Raw genomic sequence first — 20,988 nt, 5'->3', positions numbered from 1 at the left:
CCGTGTTGTGTCCTTATATAAGACTCAGTGGCTGTGGAAAGTGGCTGCATCGTGTAAAAGGAAATGTAACCACTTGAGATTTGACAAGATTGAAGAAGGGTTGGAGATCTGCAGGATTCATCTTAAGAGTCTCTGGGTTTGAGTTCAAACAGTTGAAGTAGGAGGTAGGTCCTCATTCGTAGAGGATATTCTGCATTAAAGAAAGGTCATGCATGCATACTACTGCATGTGTAGCGCTTGACAGAAAAGATGATCCCACCTTGTGGACGATGCCAGGGACTTGTTCGTCAAGCGCTTAGCAATTACTGGAAGGGAATCACAAGGGTCATCTGCACTTCACACTTTCTTTCTGTTCTCATTAACCTGGGATCAACTGTGTAACTGGAACTGCAAACTTGCGGAACCCTGTGACCCGTTGTCCTGGACCAACACCACCACTGCCAGGAACCTGCTAGAACCTGTCACATCCTCAGGAATGCAGTAGGAGTAGTTGCACAAATGGTGTCCCACAGAGGCGACCGTTCAACCCCAAATCTATATTTCTACAATGGCACACACTGCTGAGTCCTCAGCACCCAACAAAGGCCACAGTAATTGCTGATTAACTTGGAAACTCTACGGGCCCCTGAGTTATAGTAGGTTGACATTCAATGTCTATCAATGCCCCTCGTGACTGAATAGTTTGGCTAAATTATGGCTCCAAGCTGTGGACAGTGGCTCTGACACGCTAAACAATAGTGTGTGAGTGCCCTGGACGGCAGCTCATTACTCAGGCCATGTAAACACCATCAGGAGAAATGGGTGTGTGTCCTACTTGGTGATGGTGTTTATCGGTTGTGTTTTCGGTCAGGGAGTGGTGATGTTGGTTTGTTTTTGTTGAGGTAAATCTGTGAGTTTGCATTTATGCTACAAGAACAACCATATGATGAAAACACACACCAGTGACAATTTTAGGTTTTTAAATATGTAATTTATGTGCATTAACTCAGTTAAAAACTAAAGCCTTTTCATTATGCATAATAGCTGCCAGAAGCATTGGACAATTCTACATTTCAAGCAGCCATGATACTGTAGCAGAGCCTTTTCACTGTAACTTTTAAATTTAAGTTAACGGTAAGTGCTGAATTCTATGCCAAACAAATGAATTAGCATTAGATGAATGCAACTGTACATGATACTTCCAGTATTTTTAGTACCAAAGTAATAGATTAGTGTTGTTCTACAACGTAGGATTTGGACAAAACTATTTGTTGTGTAACTGATTTGTTTACAATCTCATTGTGTATATGTCATTGGTAATGCTTGTGTCTCTATAAATACCCAATATGAACTAATTAAAGTTTGAAACATGATCCGTTCATCTTGAGAAGTTATACTCTGGATCAGAGGAGATCCTGTGTCTGGTCCGCTGTACATCTCCTTCTTCAGTCCTTTTAGTTCCATTATGTCCATGTCCTCCTCCGTAGACTTGGCATCAGTTCAGTCCTTTTGGCGGTAAACATTATCCTCATGCTACCAAGCCAAGCCTGGCGATCTTTGCTGAGAGGAAGGAGTGTAGGATGAAAACGATAGGCTTTGGGCATGAGTGTAGGTCCAGTTGCTGAAAAATTCAATGGGAAAGTGTATTAGATGCCAAATCATAGTACTTAGTTTTCTGTGTGCACACAATGGACAGAGGGACTTGCTGGACTGTAATTCAATATGTACATGAATCATATCCTGTTTAATGGAGACTATAGGGGATTCTGTGAAAACAAATATATTTCAACTTGTTTGCATTGCGTTAGCTGTGGCTGGGTAGGGTAATACCAATACGTGAGTCAACTGGGGGGCTTTAATCTATAATGAAATGTTGTGCCTAATGTATTATGTCATCAATCATTGTGTAGAAAATATCCTTTTCCTGGTAAAGACAATAATCAACAATGCTACCGCTCCAACAGACAGACTGATGCATGATGCTATCCTGTAATGTATTAGTGTGAGCGCACAATAACCCCCCCCTAAAAAACACACTCACCACTTCACCCTCTTTTCCACTGAAATCCAGAAAGAGCATCCTGACCCCGTCGTCAGAGGACATCTTGAGCCTTTCGAAGGGATAGCTGAAGAGAGGCTTGAGCTGGGCCCCTTCCTCGTGGTCCGCCAGCACCGAGAAGCCCTGCTCGTAGTGGATGACCAGCCGGCATTCCTGGCCCTTGTACATACAGCCTGAAACAGGACAACAGCTGGGTCAAAACAAGGCACTGCAGAAACATATGGCCATATTAGGAAGGAAGTGATTGTAAAAGGCTTTGCCGTGTTCTGCTTGGCAGTGGGTGGGACACGTCATTAGAGATCTGATGCCTTGCGTTTGTTTTCTCTGCAAAAGGTGATTTGGCTCATCATTCCACTTTTACAAAAGTTGTATTTTTTTCCCCACAAATATGTATAGTATACCATGTAAAGTATAGCCAAGCTATTCTCAGTTTATATCAATGTTATGAGGAATGCGTAACCATGACATTGCACATAACTCTTTGTTTACCGTATCATTTTCAACCCACGTCTTTCTCTTGCAATACGTCACACAACGTATCAAATATCTCTATTCCCATGCTTTCAATTACAGCCCTCAACATTGCCCAACAGACATTATCTCATGTGCTGAGAGCAGGATTTACCTTGTCTATTGTGTGAGTGTCAACATGCTTCTTCTGCAACTACTTAACATTTGTTCCAGTAAACCTCTGCAAATCACTCCATGGACATCTAATTCCAAGGCATGTGTGCCTCTCTTTCATGTATGTAGCCTTCTGTGAAAGCCTGGGAAGACGGCAGCACTGATAAGCACAAGCACACTGCTGTCCGACGGCAAGAGGGTTTCACAAAGGACCTCTTGGGGTTGCCCAAACATTGCTATTGGAGAATCTTTCTGGTATGTTGAAATACTAGTAGTATTGACTACAAATACCAGGGGGGTGCTCCGAAATGTTAAGGACTTCTCGGAAAATATGTACCAAAAACTCTCAGGCATTGTTTCTTTTTGTTCTGTGCTTGAAATACTACTCCCTACCTGAGATGTTTGATCTACGGGGCTCTCAGACGTTCCCACCAGAGGGAATTTACACACAGACGCTTTCAAGCCAAAACAAAGACCCTCCTTTCAGCCCCGACAATAAGTGGCAAAACACAGGGACCTCCTCAAGCACGACGGATCAAGTTTGGTTACTATAACTACCAGGATCTGTAGAAGCTAAATTTACGGGCAGAAATGTAGTGCTTTCTACCCTTACAATGTATAGGGTCTGAGTAGAGTGTTTTCATAGTCCGGACGCTTTTCAAACATGACATATACAGTATAGGACATACAGGACATACTGTAGACGACAAGCCTAGAATGAGTCGTCCCCCCCCCACCCGCCTGCATTATTTCCTGGTGATTCTGTGTGCTTAGGAAACATCATAGATTAGAACACTGTCATCAAACAAACCACATGGCATCATAAACCCCTCAGGTCAACAGTCAAAGACTGGCTCAGCAGGTCTTTCAAGCAATACCATTACCACAGGAAGAAAAATACCTTCTACTGGCTTCTCCCCAACAACAAATAGACAATAGCTCCATGGGAAGCCCGCTGAAAAGAACAGGAACATCATCAGAGTTACCTCTCCTTGTTAAGTACCCCGATCAATATCTATCATACCTCTTACAAACTCAATTATAGATCAAGTTGTATTACAGTCATGTTTCACTCTATCACAGCAACAGCAAAATCTTTGCAGGTAATGGAAATATGGATTTGGTGCCAAAATGTCCTTTTCCACTGAAATCCAAAATATGGCACAATGCCCAGTCCGTGATGCAGAGCTAAGCTATTCTTAGAAGAAATATTGTAATAATATCAATAGCCTCTCTATGTAAATAGAAGATTACAGTGACTTATCAAATGTCACAGTCTCTAAAGGAAAAGGCCCATGTGTCTCCATGTCAGACATTGACAGCACATACACTACTGTAACAGCTGTTCTCTGTTCAGAGGATAACAATGTTTATGCGGCATTTTTTCTTATTGATATAATTTTAGGTGGGAGTGAGACGTGATCTTAACAAGCTCTTGGTGAAAATAATTGACATTGTTCATACAGTCACCACACGCTTTGTAATAACACAGTTACTACTGTGTGAAATGGTGTAGAGGAGAGAGAAGGTACAGTAGCTCAGAGGCTTGAGATTGTTGAGAGGGGGCCCTGCGGGTGACTGGAGTTCCCAGGATTCCCTGTCTGCCAGTGCCCACTGCCCACTACGGAGACCACACACAGACACACACACGACAACTCCCTTAGAAACATTCCATTAGAAGAAATATGTGGCTATATATATATATCTTCTTCCAAGTAGCTGACAAATAAAAACACCCCCTATCGAAACGTCCACCTCTTACTTCAAGGCATGTCTCCCCCTCTCCTCTAGCGAGCTATGTGCGTGTGCGTGCTTGCGTGTGTGTGTGTGTGTTCAGAGCAGTAATGGTAGGTCAGTTCGTACTCACTGGTGGTGACTTCTTTGATCATCTCAGCCGAGGCGTGACATCCAGTAACAATGTGCCTGGTCCACAGTGACAGGTCCTTACAGGTCTCAGCCCTGAAGAGGTGGGCCTCGATACCCAGCCTGGTGCCTGTGCGAGTGGCAAAGGACAGCTCTAGACCTGGCTGGGGGGAGCCTCTGTCTGGACCAGAATGCACCAGCCTACATGGACACACAGACCCAGCTTCTGTTATATGCCAGAGAAAACCTTGTCACAAAATAGTTGACTTCACAGAAGCCTATAAGGTAAACACACCAACCTCATGGTGTAGTAGGTGATGGTGTGTAGTTACTGTGGGCCTATATTTAGCAGATACTTAGCATTTAGCATATACAACCCACAATCAATGTGACGTTGACTTAGAGACCATGTCTGTGTTCAAGTTCTGGAGACATACTGTGGATCAGGTCCAGTGGCACCACATCTTCCAAGGGTGTGGTGGTGTACCATGTGGCTGGTTGTGTTTTGATTATCGTTTGGCTGACAGAGGGTACAGTCGGTGTGTTTGGAGTACAGGATTACTGTACCGTGTGGTTAACAGAAGCTGGTGTATTTAGGGTGGATGCTCTCCTAGCCTCCGCGTGGCTAGGAGAGGAGTAATGAGTTCTGCGTACCTCGTAGCTAACAGAGGGTATGTGCTTACCTCGTAGCTAACAGAGGGTATATGTGTGCTGGGCTGTGCCAGGCTTCCTTCATTCGAGGTAGACCGTCATAGAGGAGCAGGTCCTTCTCTGTCACCACCACCAGGATGGGCTTCCACTGCTGCTTCTCACTCTCTGTCTGGAACACAACACACACGCACGCACACACACGCGAACATGCGCACACACACACACACACACACACACACACACACACACACACGCGCACACACACACACACACACACACACACACACACACACACACAGTGTTAGAAGCGGGCGTTGTGATGCTGAACATGATGAAAATGTTTTCATCAAGGTCATATTTAACAAACATAAGATCTGCACTAGAACGGGACAATCTCATTTCTTACAGGACGTGCTTTGTGTACAGTATTTGTTACAGCAAAATCTAAAAAGTCATGAGAGCTTTTTGTGGTCCCACAAAAATGAGGCGTGGGTGTTTTGGTAAATAAGATTATGCAAGAGGAAAAACGGAATGTCTGGTACAATAAACTTCACAATGCACTTTGAATGGCACTTCAAGGGCACAGCATGTCCTGAGTATTTTTCTATAAAACTGATTATTCATACTTTAGGGAGGCAAATTGAGTTCATACATTCCTCTTGGCCTGTGAATAAACTCTAAAGTCCAAGACACCAAACACGACACCAGCTTGCATAACATAATACAGCATAAAAATTATTCTCATTATGAAAGCTTAGCTATTGCACGATCCATGGAATCCTAAGCCTGTTGCCTCTCTTTGATGTACCCAGCCAGCTATGAGAACAGAGGGTTTTGGTGGTCATGGGTCAAACCCTATAACATTATGAGCATATGTTGCTAAGTAACCATATAAACACAGGACACACACATATAGACCACACTATACACACGCATAGCCATGTACAGTAGTTAGATGCAACAATCATCCAATGAAAAATAACATGCCATAGAAACCAAGGAATAATTGGTCATTACATGACAATGGATGGATGAAGTCTATCGAAACCAGGATTAGAGCAGTTATCCAGGACATCCAGGGGGATGTACTGTAAAATGACCATCTTGTCTCCTTCGCTCAATGCCTCAGATATCTGATCCAATCACCGTGCTGAACTCAAGAGGGTCTGTTGGCCATCACAGTGCTGAGCAGAGACTCCAGCACCGCTGAGTGCGTCAGAACAGCCCGGGCCACAAACGAGCCCTTGTTGAAAGCCTCGCTCATTGCGCAAAGGAACTTGGACAGCAGCGCTGGCCACTCCACACACTGGAGGCTTTTGGCCCTTATAATTATTCATCAGGACAGTTGCAGGGAGGGGAGGCCGGACTGTAATAAGAGACACTAAGCGGGGGCCTCATTAAAAAAGCCTGGAAAGTGGCCGCTTCGCAGACTGCCCAAAGTACAGGGATGTCTGTATTAGCCGTCCGTGTCAACCCTAATGAGAAAGCCATGAAAAGAGGATTTAGAAGGGGGGAACCTGCATGCTGAGAAAAATCATCCTGGATCAATCGCTACTGTAGAGAGGATGGTGACTGAAAAGTACAGATACTGACTTATACCCTTGTGGAACTGCTCCAATCCGAGTGCCTGCCAGCATATTGATTTGAGCTCAATTTTGTGGCAGTACAATGGGATTTTCAAGATAAATGATTGGACTATTACTCTTAGAAAAGATAGTGGTTGACAAGGCATAATACACACTACAACTACGTGTTGAGAGAGAGAGAGGGGGGGGGGGGGGGGGGGAGGGTGCAGTAGTTCAGAGGTTTGAGATGTTTGAGAGAGGGCCCTGCCCAGTGATTGACTACTAGAGTTCCCAGGATTCCCTGCCAGCCACTGCCCGCCCACACACACACACACACACACAACAACTCCCATAGAAACATTCCGTTCTAAAGAATATCTTTCAAAAATGTGGCTATATATATATATCTTCTTCCATGTGGCTGACAAATAAAAACACCCCCTATCGAAATGTCCACCTTTTACTGAAGGCACGTCTGGACTCCCCCTGTTCCCTAGCAAGCTATCAAGGCTTGTCTTGCAGCTGTGTGTGTGTGTGTGTGTATGTGTGTGTGTTCAAGATGCAACACAATGCATATGAGAAATTCTATGCTGTGAGTCCTTGCTCCAGGATGAGAAACACACCCCCACACACCAAAGTCTACATGTGGCATGTATACATAATAAAGAGTGATGCGTACCTTTTCAGCCAGCCAACCCAGGTGACGGATCTCTCGACTACCAGCAATTCCTGTTCTTCCTGTGTGCTCTTTGACCTCTGCAATCACCTTATTGATTAGGTTTGTGGTGGCGGACTGAATGTCACCAAACCAGGCCTGGGCTGTAGCTGTGTCTTTACATCTCAACACCACTGTGTGTTTTGCATCAGGAGAGTGAAGTTCCAACTGCCTGTAAAACACAATGCAAAGACATTTAAAAAGTTGACTGATGTGTTGTGCATACTAGTGATTAAAAACTCTCAACATCACAAATTCACTTTTTTATAGTCTCTTTGCTTGACCTACAGGGATATGATAAACATGCCTTTTGATGCACAACGCAGCATTTAACTATTCATTCTAATTCATGATATGATTGACGCCTGTAGGACCCAGTGGCATGTTTGAAGTATCTTTTCTATTGTAAATTGTAAATAAGAAAGGTTGGAGATGATGCATTTTCCCAGCAGACCAAAGTATGACCATTGATGATGAATCTAGTGCTCATTTATCACAGACTGTGGGAGACCCTCATGTAACAATCCACTAGATCAGTCCCAGGTGCTCCCTGCAGTTAAAAATAGCAACTCTCTAAAAAAGAGACTTGATTCAGGAGAAACAGAAGCCAGATGTCATATGGAGCTGAAGTGTTTGCATTAGTTAGACACAGAGAGCTTCCTGGAAGGGGCCCAAAGAGTTCTCTCCTTAAATGCCATGGGAAATTTCATGATCATTAAAAGATGCCTTTGCCAGATTTTGAAAGTGGTGTGTAGAATCGTTCTATGCCTTTTCTGTTCAATGTTGGTATGGCCTGTTTCCGTCAAATGAAAAAGAACAAATAAATAACCAACCAATTACCTGGCTGGCTGCATCTTTCAAAACAGTGCAACTGTCTTTTCTGTATGCTCATCATAAACATTCTTATTAAGATTGAGGTTATTAATAGTTATATCATCAAATCCCATGTTTACAGCACATTCATGTACATGTATGTACAGTAGGTATCTATAGACCTATAGTCATACTGTATATCTAGATAGAAATACATAAACCTCTCATTGCACAGGCCTCAGCTTTTATCACGTACTATCTTCAACGATGTCCGAAGTTAGGACTGAAACAGTAAATACAAAGCAAGTCTATTTTTAGCCTTGTATAAACACATGATAGGCCTCCACGCTAAACAGATCTCTGGAGACGTGGGGAGTGAGATAGAAAAACCTGCAGTAAATCTGTCAGAGGAAACGCTTTCCTCGCCTGGGCGGCGTAGACATCTCCTCCAGACAGCTGTTTAAATTTCCACTAGTGACTAGTGCTCTGCCCATCAGCTACAAGCCTGCATTGCACATGTCAGGGAAACTTAACAGCCGTTTGTAAAGGAGGTAGACAATTCAGGGTTGCTCATACTATATTTGGTCGAAATTAGACTTGTGCCAGAATTTCACCAGAATCCTGTTAACCTCTTCCTGGACGAGTGGAGGGGCATGTCAATAGTCTGTACATTTGTCTACACAGGAAACTTCAAGTGATGGATGGACTCAGTCAAACACAATGGTGAACAATGAAAGACAGGACCGGCACATCTGGTTCTTTGAGCGTTGCTGACCCCACTTGACATCGCACACTGCTCTAACTTCCCTTGAAACATAAAAGAATAGTGATGACCCATTTTCATTTCAGAATACCTTATATAGTGTCACTAGAAAAGTAATGAAAGGACATACAAATCAGCAGTTGTAAACAATGTGTGCAAAATGAAGAAAGTACTTTAAAGAGGGCCCAAACATTGTAGCGAGTCTCGTAAAAGTAATGTAAGCCATATTGCCACTCATTAAATAGGTTAGTTGTGGTCTAAAGCGTCTCTGTTAGATTTCCTGTTCATGGTTTGGTTAATTTCACAAACCGCAGTCTTTACCTCGGGCCTCAGTACAACAGTAGGCCTACATACTCACAGTATATTGTACAGTAACTGAACACCAGAATTATAACCAGCAAAGTGATATTTTACCCCAATCTCAAGGACAAATCCAAAGACAACTGAGAGATTCATTAATACTTTGCATAGAGAGAAAATATTTGTGTCTGAATTATTTCTTATAAGGATGTTCAGGAATAAAGAAGTAGGCATTCCCCCAAGAGACTCAAATGCTTCTGGTAGGGGCTAAGATTTGATCAGTCTCAGAATATGGGAAAACTTTGAAGTCAACGTTAACTTGGACTTTGAAGTTGTCCTCATCAGCTTTGAAGTGAGATGACCTCTTGAAAAGTGAAACAGACTTCAAACATATTGTGTATGAAGGGATAGAGAAGACTTACATTAAACATTTCATCTCCATGCTGTGTTATTGCAAATGTCATACAGTATGTGCATGCAATTACAGCAGCTTCACCCCCCCCCCCCCCCCACATATAGAAAATGATCTAATCATTGCTTCAACAGTCTTTCACAGACTAGAGAGAGAGAGAAATATACTTTTCCCCAAGGGGAAATTAATCTTTTTGCACAGCCCCCAAGACAGCACAAGACACTTCTAAGGAGAACAGAGCTCTGGGCACAGGGTCAGCCCCCATCAGGTGCCCCTGGAGCAGTTAGATGTTAAGTGCCTTGCTCAATGGCATAACGGCAGTGTGGTAAAACCATATCCATTATCTCTATGTATTGTGGAGGATATAAACCCTGGACCGATGGTGGTTAGTGAAGTTAGGCATCTCTCTGTCTCTTTAAACATTGAACCTCAGGCATCCAGTAAGTTGAGAGAGTGATACAGTACAGTGGCAACACTGAGGAAGTTAATCAATGCCAAACCATGACGAATGAGAAGTGGAGATTACACTGGAAGTCTTACCTGTTCTCAGGGTCAGGAGTGACCATTCCCCTTGTGATGTAACACATCTTTAAGGGGATGCATCTTCTGTCCCCTTGTAAGGACACTGAAATAGTGGTGGGGGGGTCTGAGTGGGGAAACCCAAGCCGAGGTGACTCAGGTGGGGGTGTCTCCCACCCTATTTCAGACACTGGAGAACCCTTTTTCACATAGGGGGTGGCTTCTCGCATATACTTCACTGAAACAACAAGAAAACATGGGAAGGAGTCAGATATTATGCTGGATATGGAGGAAAATTCCTGTCAATCAACTACTACAGTTTGTATCCTATAGAAGAGGCTGCAGAGTGATTCATGAGATGAGTTCTGCATTAATAATACAGCATCAGCTCTGTAGTGGAAACAAACAGTTGTGCATTAAATCATTCTATAGATAGAGGACAAATAGAAGGGATATTACAGTTTTCACATTTTCTGTGAACTTAATGACATGATGTTGCACCTCCATGGGAACACATGTATTTTCTCAAAGGATTAGATGCCAAAACTGTCATTCTGAACTTGGCCAAAACATGTGAAGCAATTAGAGGTATTCCATATGACTGCCTAATCCTTCCTTAGTTAAGAGCTTTGGCCATATGATTTCCCATTCAGTAGATTCATACAACCTTGGAATCACACATTGATCATACAGCCGCACTAGAGTAAAATATGACCTGTAAACGATGCTGAAACACTAGTCATATCAATTATATAAGCAAATGATTTCAGTTGAAATGTGGACACACTCTTCTAAACTGTTACAATCTAGCATTTTAATCACAGATTAAAAGTAGATTTGCATTTGCACCTGTTTTTCACTAAGGAATAAACACATAACAGATATCTAATACATTGAACAGTAATCGAATTTGCTTGAATGTCATCATTCTCATAAATTGGGAGTACATAGACAGGGAGAACATTTCTTCAGTTATAGTACTACCAAATTATACTTAGCCATAAGGGGAAACTAAGCATAACAACATAAATAACATACATGCAGTCGGGTGGGTGCCTTAGTGCATCCCCTGGGTACCAGGTTACAGTGTAGCCAACTACAAGAAGTAGCGGGAAAAGAACCATTTCGCAGATTGGGAGGCTGATCAACAACAGCTGTGTTAAATGGATAGATAGAAAATAATGTCATGCGATGCACTTCCATGTTATTACAATAAATTACTGAGAGGGCTAGCCTATCAGCTGATTAACGACGTTGTAACAACTAGGCAAAACTTTGTTGAATAAAGGACCTGTACTAGTTAGCACCAGAGTGGCTAGCACTGGATAGTCTATAGCACTTCAGACTTGCAGGAGAAGCCCGATTCGAAACACACTGTGACGGAAAGCTGGATGGTAAGCTGCAACTTATGATTGTTGAACATACAAATGTTTAGTCTTCGCTTTATTACTATTCTCTGTTATTTTGGATAGGCTCACAGCTACAGTAGCTAACTACTTTCGGCAAAAGTCAGTGCTCAGAAAGTGTCGCGTCATGTAGGCCTGGAAGAAATCAGCCTCATCAACAACCCAGTCTGCTGCTGATTTCACGCTGTTGAGCTCGAATTCTGTCGCACAGTAGAAGATTGCCCCCAGAGTAAGGAGGGGTAGCCCCCGTCTCGTAGGAGTTCGGGGCAATAATTGAGTTCAGGTTTTTGCAACTGGGGGGATTTAAGTGAGTGACAGACCTGTCTCTGCCACTCTGCCTACATGACCTCCAGTGTCAACAACTAGCCTACAGTATGCCACACCCTTAACATTATTGTCGGTGGTTCAAACAGGCCCGGATGCAACCTGAAAGACTGAGGCTGTGTTCGGAATAGCATACTAGCATACTACTCATACTAGATATGACGTAGATTTGAGTATGCGAGAGCGTTCACACGGTACAGTATGCGAGATTTGAGTATGCAAGAAATTGAGTATATATACTATATTTTCTCAATAATTTAAGTGTGATACGACTGTACACTTCTGGAGTACTGGATCCCCAAAATGCATTTCGCGTCCAGGGTTGCCAGATGGGACGGGTTACCGCCGAATGGGCTACTTGATTTTGAGGTAATAGAAAGTTTAGCCTGTAAATTGTCAATCCCATCTGGCAACCCTGTGCGTTTTCAGCCTCGTCAAACTGCGTCATACAAACTTGTCATACAGCTGTTGTTTACATTGTCCGATAGCCTGGGGACCGAAAGCTTGCAATAAACATAGTTTTTTGCACAGATTTGAGTGTGCAGATGCTGCTTTTTTGCACTCTATTTGATACTCTTAAGTTGCAGCACCAAGTCTGATCACGGATGAGCGGTGGTATTTTCACTATACTGGGAATTAACATGGTGAAATGCATTCTTAGACAAGGCTACGTCGTCATGATTACAAATATGCCACTTGAAATGCATGAAATCCACGTATATTTGTGTCTTACACACATGTTTGCCTAGTATTTGACTGATTGTAACCCAATCACGAATGATCCCAGTATTGTCGCTTCAGACGGACAAGTTGGTTGTATTGTGCTTGCTGTAGCAAACCCACGATATGTTATTGCTCATATATATTTATTTGAATGTTCTTTTACCAACTGCTAAGACAACAATATAGTAAACTAGTTACTTGAGCTAGCTAAAGATATTGGCCCCCCAAATCATTTAACAACTTGTTGTACTTATGTTATGTCGTTTCTGTCGAACTCCGTAAGTAAGCAATGTATTGGCGCTTTTCCATCAGCGGCCCAGCTCGGCTCGGGTCAGGTCGGGTAAGTTCGCTTCGGCCCGCTTCGGCCCGCTTCGGCCCGCTTTTGCGCAGTTCTGGTTTTCCACTATACACAACAGACCAGGAACTAGTAGGAGGAGTAGGCGATAGTAGAGTTACGCGTCATAAAAGCGCGCCATGGTGGTGACGTATATTTTCACGAGACACAACACAGCAACAACAACAGCAACATGGAGGAACTTGAAGCTATCGTATGCCTTTCCCTCGGCATGTGGTATATTATGCCGAGGGATTGTTTTTTTGGAGAGAAAGAGAAAGAGAGAGAGGAAGCTATGTACACATAATAAAGTCATGTTTTTTGAACCCTTAAAACCACTGCCTTCACTTGTCTGCTTTATGAACTGTAGTATCATTGTGTGCCGTGTTATTCACGGACAAACACGGTGCCCTTTGCAGGTTAATAACTGTGGTTTACCGTGGGTTAGGATTAGGGATGCACCGAAATGAAAATTCTTGGCCGAGGCCGAAGCCGAATTTAAGGAAACACTTGGCCGAATACCGAATACCGAATGTGTATCGGCAGTTTTTAATTTTATCATTGCATAAACTAAATACATTTTGCTTTTTATTCATGCTTCTCAAAGAAAGAAATTGAGATTGAAAAAAAAGAACTTTTATATATAACTTATTATAACTAATTATCGTGGGATTTAATCTCTACTGCTTTCCAGGGTTCAAGTTAATGATATTCATGATGTGTCTCTACATAGGCTTCAGAAAGTATTTAGACCCCTTCACTTTTTTCACATTTTTGAATAGATTTGCCATCAATCCACACACAGTACCCCATAATCTAAGTAAAAACGTTTTTTAATGTTTGCAAATGTATTAAAATGTAAATACAGAAATACCTCATGTACATAAGTATTCAGACCCTTTGTCACTCTTAAAATTAGGTCAAATGCTAAATGTCTTCAACAAGTCATTCAACAAGTTGAATTGAGTCCACCTGAGTGTAAGGATAATAGTTCATGTTATTTCAGAATGAATATCTTTTGTTTTTATAGTCTCTGGTTTGCATAGAAACCACCGCATGATACAGCTGCATGTCATAAACTCGTGTAGAACAGCTGGGAGTCTGAATATGTTTTCAACAAGGCAACAACTCTGCTTCTTCCGCTACGACTGCTAAGCTAACTAGCTAGATGAGTGTAAGGTTGCGTTCGTAAAGTCGCTCTGAGAGCGCTGGAGCGCACACTGGGCCCGACGTCATAGAGAAACCGAGTCATTTGATTGGACGAGAGGCATTCCACGAGTGCTGATCGGACTTCCTGAGTGAATTTACGAACGCAGCCAGTTTTGAAAGCGCGTCGCCTCGCGCCGCGCGCCTGTTGAGAGTTATATTTAATTGTATTGCGTCATCAAAACACGGCCACTATTCGGTGGTAAACATTCGGTGTTTTCACACATTCGGCCGAATACCGAATGTGCTTTATTTTGCGATATTCGGCCGAATACATTCGGTGGCCGAATGTTCGGTGCATCCCTAGTTAGGATAACAATTCCAACGTGTCCGGATAGGGGAGAGGACAGGGAATCCAAAACCATTTGAATGGTATCGATCCTACACTCCTATCACCGTCGACAGCGCGGAGCGAATTCCTGGGTAGAAATATTCTCTGCCCCCGCTGTCAACAGGAGTTTCATCCAGCAGCAAGCGGTGCTTTGCGGGTTAATAACTTTGGATTACCGTGGGTTAGGATAACAATTCAAACGTGTCCGGATAGAGGAGAGGACAGGGAATCCAAAACCATTTGAATGGTGTAGATCCTACACTCCTATCACCGTCGACAGCGCGGAGCGAATTCCCTGTTAAAACGTTTCTCTGCCCCCGCTGTCAACGGGACTTTCAACCAGCAGCAAGCGGTGCTGCGAGCAGCAGCGGCCGGGTGAACTCCCGGTTCATTGAGTTTACGGTTAAAAGCATAACTTCTCGGGGTGTCAGCGCGGTGGTTAAGGGCTCAAAATTACCGTAGACCGATGGTGAAGTTAGCAAAGGAGTATTGTGTTTCTACCACATTCACAGCCGGTGTTATTCACGGGCAAAGACGGTGCATAATAGCGATTTTTGGGTTATGCTTGTTGTAAATAAAAGTTCTATGATGCATTGAAATGACATTAAACTAAGATAATACGATGGTCAGCATTATTTTTCGAATCTTTATTAATAAGCTATTACAGAAACTGTAGTGACATTTTCCAAGAGCGAATGTGGTATTTCAAGATGGCGGTTAGCGAAGAAATCTATTAACATAGATTGACCAATCAACGGTGTGAACATAGATTGACCAATCAATGGTGTGCAGCGTCACACGTCACACGCAGCCTGGCAAAAAGATTCCGGGTCTAAATGTAGACCCTGGTATCGAAGGGGAGCTAAAGAAGCGAGCCGAGCCGACCTGACCCGACCCGGGCCGACATATGGAAAAGCGCCAAAGAAGCTGGCCCGGGCTGGCCCTGTAATGGAAAAGGGGCTTATGTAAGCAACGCAGGGTGCGTTCGTAAATTTGCTCTGAGAGCGCCGGAGCGCACACTGGGTTCAACGTTATAAAGGGACCAGGTAATTTGATTGGACAAGAGGCATTCCATGAGTGCTGATCAGATTTCCAGGGCAAATTTACGAACGCAGCCGTAATATAGCTAGGAACAGAACACGGAAAAAATCGTCAGATCAGGACACATTTTGGGAATATATGTGGTTACTTTCTCGCCTGAAAACATATGAAACTTCATAAAATGACATGTTAACACTTGTAAAACCAAAAGTACAGGTTTTAGCTAATGGATGTTTAAAATGGAGGTTTAAATTCGCCGCTCCCGGCGAAATGCATTCTGGGAGGCAGTATGCATACTGTGTAAACGGTCGGCTGGTTTTCACATACTTATTATGAATTTAGTAGGCAGTATGCAGTATATACTCATTGAGTATGCTAGTATGCAGTATGCTAGTATACCATTCCGAACAGGCTGTGAGAACATTTGACAATTGTTTATGCGATTTATCTATTACCATAATAAAGTGTATCAGCTTGTAATAACGATGTCAGTCTCTAGATGCATCAGGGCTGAAGAATTTAATCAACACGTGGTAGCGTCACTGTAAATAACAGGGCAGCAACATCAGGCATGCAACACTGATGGGGCATCAACCATTTTTACAAAAGGCCTTGGAAGTGTTTACACTGTTTGTATTACTTTAATATAGGAAAGGTATAATTACTGTGAAATAAATTAGCTCAAGAAGAGTGTGAAGTAACTCTGTGTTCTATGTGCCCATGTTATCTTGTTTCTGTGTTTTCCGTTTGTCCCATACTGTCAGTGTCTTTGAGCCTCGGAAAAGCGCTATATAAATTTAATGAATTATTATTATTATTATTATTAAGTAAAAATGCATGGGTTTAGCTTGATAGTGTCACTGAGAAAACATTGCTGATACATTTTGTTTCATCATGCTTTTGTTGAAATTGCTGTGTTGTTAGTTCATGCATCAGCTGGATGCTCTGAGGGTGAGGTCATTCACACAGGCTCCCTGAATGTGAGGGTTCCCTTCCTCGTTTCCCTTTTTTATTTCACTCTTTTTTTGCTCTAAGGTCACAAGCACGATCAGCTGGTTTGCTCTAAGGTCACTAGCATGATGAGCTGGCTTACAGCGGTGATGTGCTGTGTCATCTCCATTCTATGCTTATCACTTACACATCTCAGTTCTAGCTACAGCTGCTCTTACTGTAGCCACACAAGAAGTTCACAAGAAGTTCCCCCTGGTTGTTCCCCTACGTTATCTTCTTAGCTATCCAAATAGACCATATGTAAGCAGCTACTTTGATGAGAAGCAACATATTGTAAAACTTAACAAAACAACATTGAATGAGTCACAAGAATGAGTCAATGACAGTGATTTGAAATGATTCTAGTGACTTTTATCACTAGTGTTCAACACGAATAGAAATGTTCAGTTTCCGCAGAGGAGAGAATAAAAGGAACAATGTTTATCATTATTCCTATGTGTATTTCCTGTTTGTTCTCTGTTTGTTTAAAAACACCAGTTCTATATTTGTCTCTTAAATGTAATCCAAATATTTCTTTTTGATAAGGCTTGTGAGAGGAAGACAAGTCTAGAATGTGTTTTGTCGAATAAAGAGTGCCTGAATCCTGCTTTGAACTCAGTTTAAAATGTTCAAAAAGCCTTATCTGAAAACGTATGTCTTTGGTCAGGTTTTCCATAAGAGAAGTTGAAAGCTCCAAAACTATTTAATCATTCACACATTCCCTGGATAATGCACATGGTAGCCTATACTTTCACTTCATCCCATTATGAAATGCTCGGCAATGGAATTGGCTGAGGATACTGAATGAAAGATATCGCCATGCCCAGCTGTTCAAATTCCAATTCATTTAGAGAATCTTAAGCTAATAGTCCAATTAATTTCTTAAATAATTATTATCCAGACAATAGAAGCTATTGTAGAACCCAAGTCTTTGAAAAAACGTTAAGTGTATCTTTGCCTAGCATCAGGTGTAATCGTAACCCGTTCTTTGTGTTCTTTCCTTAACTAGTAGGAGTCATTAAAGCTTGTTACATTATGTGGAGAATGGAAATCTTTGTTTGGTGAAAAAAAAAGACACTCATTAAGCTCCCGGGAAGAAAGTGGCTAATTTGACACATGTATGCCTACCAGTTGGATGAAGAATATGGACGAGAAACAAAAGACCCCTTTTACAAGCTTTAATTGCAGAATGGGGCTCTTTTTACAACCACCAGGCAGGTAGATACAGTACTGCAGCACAAAAGACAAGGTATCTTTTTCGTCTGCCTAGAATGTAGGCTTTTATCGTTCATCTGAGGGGGAGGCATTCAATAAATTGTTCGGTCTTTAAGCACGAACAATTCATTGAATGCCTCCCCCTCAAGTGAACCATGTCCTAATAAATATTATTTAAAACACCAAATATCATGTGCGTGAGAAACAGGTGGCGTTTATGTACATAAGAAGTTAAAGGATGTACAAATAATTCACTTGGGAGACGTCAAAGAGAATTACTCACACAGTGTTAAGTGGTTGAGAATACTTTTAACAGATGCGTTTCCAGGGGTTGCATGATTCACATCATCATCACAACGTATATGCTAAGGAACAGCCGCTAACGTGATGAGAGTTTCTCTTATGACACACAATCACTCACCCTGCAGTGTTTTAGTCTAGACCGCCTGTTGAAACCTCACACAGAGGTGAACCGTGGTGACAGGTACAGAGTAGGGGCTCGATAGGTCACTAGATTCACTTCTAGACATAGTTGGTAGACAGGTCAGATGTTTAGGACAGGTGTATTACACTGGATTTAACATAGCGATACTGCAATACAAACCTGATTGAAAATGTTTATTCACCTGTTTGCAAGGGACTTTCCTGCCGTCTCTGCTGTAAGGTTTAGGCCCATGGTAAAAGACAACAACATCCATGTCCTTAGGGGAGATTCAGTTCCAGTAACTGAGAAATCAGATGTTTCCTCATCTCGTCTTCACTTCCTTAGACCTAATCTTATGAGATAGCCTACATAGCCTATGTACAGTCACAGACTTCTTTTCCTTTACAGTTTCGCACCCTTAATTAATAACACACAAACTTAGAATATATAACCGTATTTCTTGCTCTTTCAGAGGTGCTGCGAACACATTATTTTGTGAGGAACGTCATTGTGTAAGGCATTCCATTCCTTTACTATCTCTGAGCTTATCATAGGACTCTGCTGGGACCGTGTTTCCTTCCACTGTAATAATCGCAGTATCTCAGGGGACGGTCATTCTGTTTATGCTTCAAACTAACAATCAACCATTACATCACATCACATGTTTTCTGTTTTGAAATGTGGATTGAATTCTCCTACACAACAGTATCAAAAGGGCAGTTGTGATTATATAGCTGGTGAATGAGTGTGATGTTACTCTGAGTTTAGAAACATAATATTGGAAGTACATTCAGAGAGAGAATAACTGTGAAAATGTCAGGGTTGATGCGAGGTCCAATAACAATATGTATCTAGATTAATTGGAAAAGAATCTCAGTTGCTAAGGAGAGAGAGGGTGTGTGTGTGTGTGTGTGTGTGTGTGTGTGTGTGTGTGTGTGTGTGTGTGTGTGTGTGTGTGTGTGTGTGTGTGTGTGCGTGTGCGTGTGCGTGCGTGTGTTAGCTGTGTGGCGGAGAGGGTGCTACAATTGTATCCATGATTATCTGTATGACCTTTTATATATTTTGGGTTATTAATGCTTGGACTAAATTATTCAGGTGTGTGTGCGCATACGTGCATGCGTTTTTGACCAACTGGATCACTATCTACATAGCAGGATTCAGCATTGGTGTCCAATAATACACATTTCCTCATAAATGCAAAGCATTCCATTTCGCAATATGAACAGTCACCTGCATACCCTAACAGGACAGGACATATTTTCTTATTCTTATTACTGTTGTAGGGGCCGGGATTGAATGCATTTTAACAGAAGAAATTGTAATGATATCCATAGAGAACGAGACTTAATCTTATGGAATGTAATAAGGTTTAACACTTGTACCCAGACTGATATTATAATTATGAGAGCCCTTGACTACGTGAGAGAAAGAATGATTAGCCGTGCTTAATGAGGTAAAGCCTTGCCCTTCCACACGGATAATTGCTGTTTTGACATCAAGTTTACCAAGAGACCCTCGGATGGAAGTTGATCCGTGTCTTACCTTCCAGGGTCACCTCCCTCCCGGCCCGTTTGAGCGCCTGCACCGCCTCGTCGTGCGTCGCGTCCCGCAGGTTCACCCCGTTCACAGACAGGATCGCGTCCCCCACGTACAGGGCTTGGGTTTGATCCGCAGCCAGACCTTTGAAGATCTTGCTAATAAGGATCGGCATTTTATTCTCTTTCCCCCCTTTAATGCTAATGCCGAGTCCCCCCACCTCCTGCTTGATAACTTTGACACATCTCTTTCTGTTGGCTATAGTCTCTGGCACTCGCTCCGGTAGATCCGTGAAAGCTGTCCTCACCGCGGTGTCGGGACTGTCCGTGGGACCGGGGTGACCAGAGTTACTCCCATAATAAGATCCATTGGTGATGCCGTTCAGACTGACACTCTCGCCCAGGTCCTCGCAACTCAGCGTCAGGGCTTCTTCGTTCAAGTTGACCAAAACTTTGTGCCATCGGTCTCTTACCAAAACCTCTAAAAATCCACTTTTTTGCACTCTGTTACTAGAAATGACTGTAGCTACCGCCATCTTTGGAGCATGCTTTAAAATGCCATGTGATTTAACACACACACAGGACTTTACCCCCGAACTTCTCAGTGCTTTCAAATAGTCCAGTTCGTCTCTTTTTTGGCAATGTAGTGGTCGCTGTTCCAAAAACCCATATCTTCTTTGGGTGGAGCAAGTCGACGGGCAATCCCACTATCTAAGCAAATCAGTTTCCAGTTTTCTAATTCCCTCCAACATACTCGAGAAGTCTAGCCTGTTGAGGTTGAAATTACACGTACAGCCATTTAAATGTAGCCTATGTAGTGGGACATTGTAATTAATTGCCCCTTTACATCTTGTAACATCTGATTACAAAAGCCCATTGAGCCATTCAGAGGGTGACGCGTGTGAAGGAATGAGCCCACGCTGGTCGGGACAGTAACTGTGAGTGACGTTGGAGGTGGCCGTGGTTCCAGTGTGCGACTCTCCTGTTCTGTCAATATTGCCAAACGTCAGCGGCTCATTGCTCGTCGAGTGCTGGAGATGTTTTTAGTTGAAGACAAAAACAAAATAAGAATACTTCGCAAACACGTGTTTAACACTGGCTGGTGTTACTACCCTTTTATAACAATGGCTTAATGATGTCAATAATAATAATAATAATAAGAAGAAGAAGAATGATGACGAGGATGATGATGATGA

The 20,988-nt window shown here is 42.5% G+C and overlaps 1 protein-coding gene across 2 annotated transcripts; it reads right to left on the bottom strand.

Moving 5' to 3' along the window:
- Positions 1-981: 981 nt before the first annotated feature.
- On the bottom strand, positions 982-20,695 carry sntb1 (syntrophin, basic 1). 2 transcript variants are annotated; one of them, XR_013937693.1, is made up of 7 exons: positions 19,800-20,695; positions 10,285-10,501; positions 7,421-7,628; positions 5,209-5,345; positions 4,526-4,726; positions 2,021-2,211; positions 982-1,600 (listed from the first exon to the last, which is right to left on the bottom strand). XR_013937693.1 is itself a non-coding variant. In XM_080540793.1 (7 exons), exons 1-7 carry the CDS (start codon positions 20,326-20,328, stop codon positions 1,508-1,510), a joined length of 1,572 nt encoding a protein of 523 aa, XP_080396919.1. In that variant the 5' UTR covers positions 20,329-20,695; the 3' UTR covers positions 982-1,507. The 2 variants fall into 2 exon arrangements, 1 of the variants encoding a protein (XP_080396919.1); XM_080540793.1 differs by having other exon boundaries at positions 4,530-4,726.
- Positions 20,696-20,988: the final 293 nt, after the last annotated feature.

The sequence above is a fragment of the Nansenia antarctica genome (assembly GCF_963989245.1).
Source record: "Nansenia antarctica genome assembly, chromosome: 10".
Taxonomy (NCBI): Eukaryota; Metazoa; Chordata; class Actinopteri; order Argentiniformes; family Microstomatidae; genus Nansenia; species Nansenia antarctica.
Note: the sequence above shows the minus strand (reverse complement) of the source record. Positions and strands in the feature narration are given on the sequence as shown.